We start from the raw sequence: 9,985 nt of genomic DNA on the forward strand, positions 1-9,985 counted from the left end.
CTGCAGAAGAAAGTTTTATATATATATATATATACATATATACATATATACATATATAAACGCTAGTATTATTTTCTAAAAAATCTTAAACATTGGAAAATTAGTTAGAAAAAGTTCAATGATTATGCTCATAGTGCCTAAAGATGAACATTGGTTGAATCTGCATTTAGACAATGCTATCAGTGCAAGCAGAACCAAAGGAATCAAACCAAACCATAAGGAATCAAAAATAAGAATCAATTGTATTGAAAAATCTTGCAATAATTGCAAAGCTGCTTTCTCAATCGTATTTTGTAAGTGTCAATGGTTACCACTGAGAACCCATGATCATTACTATTACTCAAAATTACTACTTGTCAATCAACATGCAGTTATTGAACGTTAATAGTTACTATCTTACCATTGACTCCCAATCATATTTTTTAAGGGATTCCTAAATATTTGAATACATGATGTCAATACGAATTAAAGCGAGTATTCCGCGATACATTAACTTGTGATTTTTTTATTCTTTATTAATATTAAACGTTCTCATATTAATTCTATTATCGCGATAATAAAAAATAGCATATTAAATGTTTGCATGTTTTAAGTAACATGTTCTATGTTTCTCATGTTATTAATTTAAACAATTGAAATATGCATTTAAATCTTGAATTTGTATTTGTTTTGTTATTAATATATTGAGCTTCGATCAATTTTTATAGGTGTATCACAGGAACCGAAGCTTATATTTTAAGAATAAAGTAAACCGCCATTGCACACGTATATTGTATACATACCTGAGGGACTGTTGAGAGCACAACACTATCCAAATGGCTGAGAGAACAATATTTGCCGGAAATCACGAAAATCCGTGGCACATGGTGTGTGTCGTCGGTTACCAACGAGAGTAGTCGATGTCACACGGTGTGTGTCGCTGGTGCTCACATGTTAATAAATAAGAAATCAAGGAATGGAAGAATTATTATTTTGTTACTTCTCCCATTACTTTTTATAACAACAATTTGATAACGTTGCAATTTTTTATGACTGTTATGATACTTAATTAATCGCTGAAAGTGCGCTAAAATTGGGAAAGTCATTTTGAGAAAACTTAACTTAATTATAATAATGTATGAAGTTAGGCAAATGAGAGTTCGGTGTGATTAATGCACAATTATTGGTTATATGTACATATAAATTATATTTGACTTGCTGTACATTCGAACGATTCTGACGCCGATACAGATCATAGCTACAATTTTTATCTCGTATAAAATTTTGTAAAATTGACATGGAAACTTGCTTAATTTTGTAATAAAATTGTTATTTCACGTTCCTGTTCTTCAGGCATCTGTTATTCCATTGCAATCATTACCAATTTTTTACCATGATGAAATATTTGGAAATATGAGTAAGGTGGTAGGGAACTGAAGCTGAGCAGGGATTTGTCTGATATGATGGAAACTTTATTTTTTTTCTTTGTTGATTTTGCTGAGGATGACCTGGGATGATTCCGAAACGTTCGAGTGTATACAGCAAATCAAATATAATTAATATATACATATAACCAATGATTATGCATTAAGTACCGCACCAAACTCTCATTTGCCTAACTTTCTACATTATTTTAATTTTAAGAGTCCACAACTAGTAATTCTTATTAACTTAATTACTTCATTACGCGTTTATTTATTAAAAATTATTGTTTATGATGGGTAACGAATAGCTTTACCTCGTTAATAACGACTAAAAAGTGACGAGTTAATTTTCAGTAAGGAGTGATTTGTCCAACTTGTTATGAGCAAAGATCAAGTAACTTTCCGACCTAATTTTATTATTACAGTCAAAAAAATTCGTCACCAAAATCGTTAATAACAGAATAACAATAAGGAAAGTAACGGTGTTACACTTAACTTGTTACTTCTATTTTCTGTAAGAAATTTATTTCTTTCAAATTTCTTTATTTTATTTTCATTAATTCCGCTTTTCTTCGTCCATCTTATTTGTAATACAATTAAGAAAAATAGTTTTCCTTGCATGTAATATTTAAATATATCAATTTTTAATTTTATTTCTATATTTTGTATTTTCTTATGATTGCAGATACCAATACCAAAGAGTACAAAATAGCATGCCAAATCAAGGCATAATATTAAGTCGCATCTTTCTATTTTGCGTTTTCCTGACCAATTCGACATGGATTGTTGTCGGTATGTGCACTTAAAAAATTATATTTTATTGGATAAAAAATATATTTGCTTATCTTTATGCTTGTGAAATCTTTATAACAATAGAGTTGTTTCATGTAAATATTTACACAAGGTCAGTCCGTTCAAAAGTCAATGACCTTGACATATATTATCAAGATCATTATCCTGAGTAACATTCAAAAGATCCTAGCTATTCGTTGTGTATTAATAAATTATTAATAAAAAAATGTATTGAACATGTCATCGTTTTTCGACATATATGCATACTTCTACAAAGCGGCAGTCCAAAATTTTGAAGTGTAAACATATGCACGACGTGCGTCAATCTTAACATATATGCACACAAATTTCCCAGTAAGCAAGAAATATTTTGGAACATGTAGCAATGTTGCTACAATGTTGTTAAAATGTTCCAAAATGTTTCTTGCTTACTGTTACATATGGAGGAAAGCCCCCTATTTTGAGATAGGCACCTAAAACAAGATACGGCGTTTCTGCTAAACTAATAAACGCTATCTGTTAGTTCCACCATAAATTTATCGTTCTTGAATTGAAAACTTAGTGGAAAATTCATTATTGGATCATGCCTGTAATTATTGCAAAAAAAGAATTTTAGAATTTGGATATCTTCAAGTTTCATTGAGATGAGCTTTTAAATCTTGTTTATTAATTAATAAATAAATATTTGGCAATAAATTTTTCATGTGGTGATAAAATAAGATCGTAACTAATAGAAAAATATGTGATATATTGAATTGCTTAATTATAGAGATTAGATTTGATGCTCGTAAAATCGTAAGGCGTGGAAATCGTAATATGAGATACCCAAGATATTTCTAATGTGAATTAACTTATGCTTCTATGTTATAGTGAAAATTGTTAAAGTATAAATATTATTGTACAATAATAAAAAGAACAATCAGAATAAACATTGAGTGCCTATTTCTGCGAAGCTTGGTTCTAACTATCTAAAGACGAGTCAGCTAGGTACAATGCATCGCATTTTGTACGCACACTGGCTGTGTGTTTATTTGTATTTTAGAAACATTAAATAAAGTTTTTTAATTGCAATATACTTTGCGTTTTATTATCAATTTCTCGGGACATCTCATGTTAGGAGCACAATTTTTTTATTTTGCGATTTGTTTACTTTTTACATTTCTTTAATTTATAAAAAAAATAAAATTTGAATTAAATTTTACATAACATTATCTTAAAACTTACTAAATTTCCTTACTAAAAATGACCTATTATTTTTTTAAATTCTGCCCATAGATTTCTAGCATTTACCCAAAATAAACTCGGTACCTCATAATAGGGACCTTTCTTTTATATGCGCGCGCGCGTGTGTGTGTGTGTGTGCGTATACGCATATGATGTGTAAAATCTAAGCAGCAACTTCTTGGTGCGCATCGGTTAATGCTAATGTTGGAAGAAATTAAACAAAAATACATAGGTAACTTTGATACGCCGTATTTCCTCAACAAGAAATCATATAAAATTTTATTTTTTTTTAATTTACAAGGAAAAATTCATATTTTACGATGATTATCACAACATTTGCGAAAAAAATTTATTGCACCCCATAAAGTGCAAATTATAAAATTTTTTGAAGACGTAACACATCTTTACTTTAGAAAAAATAATGTGTAGAAGTAAGGATGAATTTAAAATTTATCGAAAGCTTCTTAAAATACAAACTTTACCATTAAAAATAAAAAAAAATTTTAATTAAGTACGACGATTTTTTCACGAAGTTATGCTTACTTGAAGATATGCAAAATTTTAGTATTTTATGTTGTGATAACCTTCTTGATAAGAGTGTACATATTGAAATATATAAAAAAAGACGTATATTACATTGTAGTAATATAGTATAATATTGTCTTATATATATTTTTGATATAGAAATGATATGTTTAAAATTGCTGAGATAGAGTACGTTATATTTACCGTTAATATATTATATATAATACTTCTGATATTATATGTATTACTTCATATATTATATGTGTTACTCTAATATTACGTCTAATTGTAAGTTATATGTATGGTTTTTGTGCGGGTACACACAAATAATTTATCGAAAATAAATAATTTTGAACATATTGCATTTGCTTTACAGCCTCTTTAATTAAACAACCGCTTTTTTCTTCCGATTTTCGCAGGAAATCCCATTTGCTACAGAACGAAACGGGAAGTGGAGATAGCATCGACCAACTGGACCGCGTTAGCCGACGAATGGATCGCAGCAAAAGCCAGAGCTGCCGAGAAGATGGATGTCGCTTTACTGCCATTCAATGAGAGATTCCGAGAACTACCGCCTACAGCGGAAACTTTTATCGTTAATGGCACGAGCCCGGAACAGTTGGAACGGGTAAAGGAATTTCTCCCATTTAGGCACAGTCGTTATTGCACAGCCATTCCATGCACGTAGATTATTATATATAATAATTTTGCGAAAACACAGTTTGTCCGAAAGTGTCATCTGCTTTCTTACGATTGCATTTCATCAATCTCGCTTTTTTTTTTCGACTTTTTTTTCTCCTTTTTCTTGTTTCTCTGCTTCTCTGACATCCTACGGGACAATGTCGTTGCAACTCCTACTTCAGTACCAAAATACTTTCACTAAAGCGATCTCCGACAAATACGAAAGCAAGTATGTATCTTCTATTCTTCCTATTCGTATGTCACGCATACAGTGCATAAAACAGTGTCAATGACTTTCACTCGTGAAAGTTGCGCGCGATCATTGATACCATTCGTCATTGCTTCCGTAAAAGAAAATGGCTACGTTTAGAAAAAGCAGCTTTGCAATTGTTGTAAGATTCTTTAATATGATGGTTCTTGCTCTTAATTCCTCATGGATCTGTAAATATATAAATCAATCATATGCTTTTTCGTCACTCAATGCCAGCAGGTATTTATACGCGATCTTCCTTTGATCTTGAAAAAAGTGCACGCTCGATTATCTCAAGATTGCGATCGTGTCATGCGATTGACACGACAGCGCGTGAGAAGCGACATGGGGAAACTTGTTTTAATATCTATTCTACGTTATGAAACGATATAACACCGTGGATGCACGCTGATTAATTTTCAACTTGTATCCATTTGATTACAGTTAAATTATTCGCGGATGTTATGGGACATGGAAACGGTCCAACCAAACGGACACCTAACTGGATTTGTGGACAAAGCTCTTAAGCTGCTAGATCTAAGACAAGTGATGATGGAGGTCGAAACCTCTGTTATGTCCAAGGTCTCTTGTACTGCTTGTAAAGTTGGAGCTGGTTTGCTGCAGCACTACATAAAGAACGGCAAGAATGACGAAGAGATCATGGCTAGCATTTATCAATTCTGCGTATCGCTCAACATACAGAGTCCCCGAGTTTGTCACGGAGTAACCATGCTCTTTGGGGTAAAGCCTGAATATACAAATATAGGGTGAGACATTGTAATTAACTTATACATCTCGAAAAACTTAAATTGTAAGTATAAAATATTATTATATAAAAAAGAGTTGCATGAATTCGAAAAGATTATTACAGAATGTATAAACTACATAGATTCTAATCTACGGATATAGCAATTAGCAGGTGGCGCTCACAAAAATACATAGTGGATATTGAAAACTGATGCTACACAATATCATGTTGTACATTATCATACTAATAACTTAGAGAAAATGGTATCTATTGCCTGCAACGTGTTCTTTGAGACGCAAAATATAATTCAATTAATTACCATTGAGATATCTCAGCAAGTAGGCTAAAAAACTAGTTTTTCTCTCTATCATTTTATTCCCAGTGTTCCCTCCCTCTTTTTTATATCAATTTATTTCATTATTCTGTGCATAAAAATAATAATTATTGTCAAAACATTAATAATTTACGAGATATTTAATATTCCATGTATTGTAAATGAATCATGTGCCAGTAAAGTAACTAAAAGCTCCACCAATTATTGGAGGAATTATATTACGTAAAAAAACTATCGAGTTGAGCGTATGTAGAATTTGATCGGTTCAGCCGTTATTGAGATCCCAATAATCTCTATCTCCCGCAACTCGCGTAAAGGAGTACTGTAGTGTCACTGCGCTTGGCTTAATGCCGAGACCTATCATGTCTCCTAATTATGGGTACAGTCAACGCGATGCTGCAAACGCTTTGAAGCGTTTTTTAAATGGTCAGTTTGTAAAATTCTTTCTTCTAATTGGTCCATCAAATGCTTCAAAACATTTGTAGCGAGACTTTAATCATAGCTTATACTCATCATTTCATTTTAAAAAACTAGGTTAATCTCGAAATTTTTTAAACGCTTTCACTTATAAAAAAATTTATACACTATGTAACGACCGCCTCGAAGTCATGCAACTTTTGTATATAACAATTTTTCCTACAACTTATAATTTACAAATTCTTCGAGATGTGCAAATTATGATAATGACCCACCTTGTATTTATTTCTATACTATTATATGTTACATTGTATATAGGGTGTTTGAAAAATAATGATAAATTTTTGGCATAGGAGCAGAATGGACTAAACTGAAAAGAAAAGTCCTCTACTATTTTGCAATATTCGCAATAGTTAATAAGATATTAATTGTTAAAAATTGTCGAAAAGATATTATTTGATCTTCATTAAGTTTTTACTCAAGTATATCAACTTTACAGAAAAATTGCAAGAGACAAAAATTGTTTATTTTCTTCTTACATATAATATATAGAGCTTTAAGAATTTTTTCAGAATGTTTTAATACTGTTTAATACTTAATCATGTTAAAAATGAAAAATGCAATACTAAAAAGTTGATAAAAAATTCTGAAAAAATTTGTAGTTTTATGAGAAAAAAATAAACAATTTTCATCTCTTACAGTTTTTCTGTAAAGTTAATAGTATTTGAGTAAAACATTATTGAAGACCAATTTTCAACAATTTTTAGTAATTAATATCTTCTATTGCGAAAATTGTAAAATGATAGAGAACTTTTCTTGTCAGTTTAGTTCATTCTGCCCCTATGCGAAAGATTCATCATTATTTTCCAAACACCCAGTTACAATATTTACGCTTTTACATAAATAACGAAGATTAAAAATAACAAAATTTTTGCCATAGGGAGAGGTGATTTATGTCCTGAAACAGGTTAACATGGGTCCGGCGCAGATCTGCAGCTTCGTGATCGGCGATGCGTGCGATGATGCTTTTAACCCATTGCATGAATGGGAGGTGGCCTTTCCACCGGTTAAAAAACCGCCGATCAAGCCGCCGATTCCGCCACAGGAAGGCGCGCCGACATTCAAGGTCCTGCACATTTCTGATACGCACTACGATCCCTATTATCACGAGGGTGCAAATGCAGAGTGCAACGAGCCGCTCTGCTGTCGGCTAACAAACGGCGCTCCGTTGACTGCCTTTGCCGCTGCCGGACGATGGGGCGATTATAGAAAATGTGATACGCCGAAGAGAACGATCGATCATATGCTCAAGCACATCGCCGACACACATTCGGTGAGTAGCACATGCGAATGATTAAAACCTATTCTAGGTTTGTCGCGTTGTATGCTCCAACATGTTTCAATATACCCCTATCATAGCTTCTACTCATTCTAATGTACGTGAGTGAGTAAGAGAGGAACATGTGGAGTGTGCGCCATGAACAAATCTTATAATTGCGTAAGCGTAATTGTTTGTCAAATTAGGTTGTAGTTGTAAGAATTGATCAATCACAATCAAATGTATTCGTATAGTGTAAATTACGTGTACTATAGATTTTCAGCACTGGCAATGAATAATATATAAAAATGAATAAAAAAGTTTTACTCTCATTTTAAGGAGAAATAATAAAAATTATTATAACTCTTAACATTATTTATAATTTGTAATGTTACAAATATCAATTATGTCAATTTCCTTATTCGTTGATTTATGTATTTTATTGTTCCGACGACAATTACTTACGCATATTAGCACGGGTAGCGTATATACGGAAGCATTAATAATTACTTCTCAAAAATGATATGTCATAATGTAATTTTATTACACAGGAAATAGTAGGAGTTGAATTTGTAAAAAAATAATCCTTAATTTAATAAAAAAAAAATAAAAATTTAAAAAAATTATGGGTAGTGGGGGTATTTTGTTAAACAAAAAAATAAAAAGATTTTTCTTTCTTTATAACTTTAAAGTACTCTTAAAACCGTATAACTTTTATTTAAAAAATTATTTTCTATTTTTTATACTTCCGACGATATTCGCCTAAGAAAAATACCGTTTTTTTTTCAAAGGAGTTTTACTCCTTAAACGTGAGTTAGAGCCCGTATAAAAAATATATGTTTCTTAGATTTTCGTGTTTAACAACATATTTCATGGAGAATCAAATCGGTTCTGAACAGTTGTGAAACTTCCCTTATCAGAAGTACACTCTCTCAAAAATATACTTTATATACGTGCGCGAACGAAAGAGAATGCAGTAAATGAATTGATTCGTTACTCCTGTCGATCTAAGCCTAATCTACAACATATTTTTTTGTTTCTTGTTTTGTGCCCTCTGCGTTTTGTTTTCGTGTTTCTTGTATGTTCTTGGCTGCATTCCACTTACGCGAGCATTGTTTGTTCTTGTTTAATATTTACTCAACAAAGGATGAAACGACGCTTAAAGCGTTGTGAATGTCACAGCAAACATATATCATTTTATCTTTTTTTAATATTCGATAAACATCAAGGATAAAATGGTATATTATGTGCACTATGCGTGAAATGGAACGCAACTTAGATTTAAAAGTTGACAAACTTCTGAAGAGACAAGAAACACGATTATCAATAAAATAATGCGTGAAGAAATAAAAAGGTAAGAGACAAAAACAAAAAATAGGAAACAAAAAATGTATTATAAATTAAGCTTTAAGAAATAACGATGAAAAGGAAGAGACGTTTATCATTCTAAAGTAAACCTCGCTGGTCGAAAAGAATTTTTAACAATATTTCGACAATAATAATTAATGAAAAAGTAACTGATTTATTGATTATAATATAATCTCAAATTAACTTGTTAACTTTCATTTTAATTCACTATTAATTATTTCTTATGCATAAAAGAAAAAATTTCAATCATCTCCGGATTACCCTCATAGATTTTTCGATTATCCTTAATTGTTTGATTTCTCCGTTTCATATTAAGAAATAGAGAAAATCTCTCTTTATCGTTTAAAAAATTTCCAGGACATTGATTATATTTTGTGGACCGGGGATTTGCCTGCTCATGATATCTGGAACCAAACGCGAGAAGAAAATCTAAAAATCTTGCATGATACGGTTGCGCAAATGGTTAAGATGTTTCCCGGAATACCAATTTTTCCAGCTTTAGGAAATCACGAGAGCGCACCGGTTAACAGGTACATCCGCAAGATGCATATATACATATATAGAATGAATCTTAATGGCTATACCAAATAACTTAATGGCTTTTACCGTGGGAGATGAATATTTCACTCTCTTAAGACGATGGCATATAGAAAAACGTAAGATGTAAACAATTGTCCACAATGAACAGTAGCAATAGAGGCTGTAGACACGTCGGGAGTAAGCTGGTTTTCCAGCCCAGCCAGAAATAGTTGAGATTGATCAATCATTTGTAACTGGGGATGTAATAGGGCGTAGAGTAAGTCCATAAGCGAAATAAATTTCAACCATTTCGCTTACGGTCGGCTTAAATCGGTTAAATGTCGGTCGGAGGATAATCTGAGCTCTATATATACATATATGTATATATATATATATACGATATATA

General features: G+C 31.6%; 1 protein-coding gene across 6 annotated transcripts in view; it reads left to right on the forward strand.

Annotated features, from left to right (window-relative positions):
* LOC108748574 (sphingomyelin phosphodiesterase) overlaps positions 1–9,985 on the forward strand; it is a 34,171-nt gene that overhangs the window by 15,841 nt on the left and 8,345 nt on the right. For 4 of the 6 annotated variants that reach the window (XM_018486815.1, XM_018486816.1, XM_018486812.1 and 1 more), the window contains 5 exons: positions 2,089–2,195; positions 4,364–4,572; positions 5,320–5,616; positions 7,315–7,707; positions 9,418–9,590. In XM_018486815.1, the coding sequence (XP_018342317.1) occupies positions 2,117–2,195; positions 4,364–4,572; positions 5,320–5,616; positions 7,315–7,707; positions 9,418–9,590 (1,151 nt within the window). In that variant the 5' untranslated portion in view covers positions 2,089–2,116. Of the gene's footprint in view, positions 1–866; positions 910–2,088; positions 2,196–4,363; positions 4,573–5,319; positions 5,617–7,314; positions 7,708–9,417; positions 9,591–9,985 lie in introns of those variants that run through there. The other 2 variants (XM_018486817.1, XM_018486814.1) reach the window with 2 other exon arrangements.

The sequence above is a fragment of the Trachymyrmex septentrionalis genome, unplaced genomic scaffold, assembly GCF_001594115.1.
Source record: "Trachymyrmex septentrionalis isolate Tsep2-gDNA-1 unplaced genomic scaffold, Tsep1.0 scaffold232, whole genome shotgun sequence".
In the NCBI taxonomy this organism is placed as follows: domain Eukaryota; kingdom Metazoa; phylum Arthropoda; class Insecta; order Hymenoptera; family Formicidae; genus Trachymyrmex; species Trachymyrmex septentrionalis.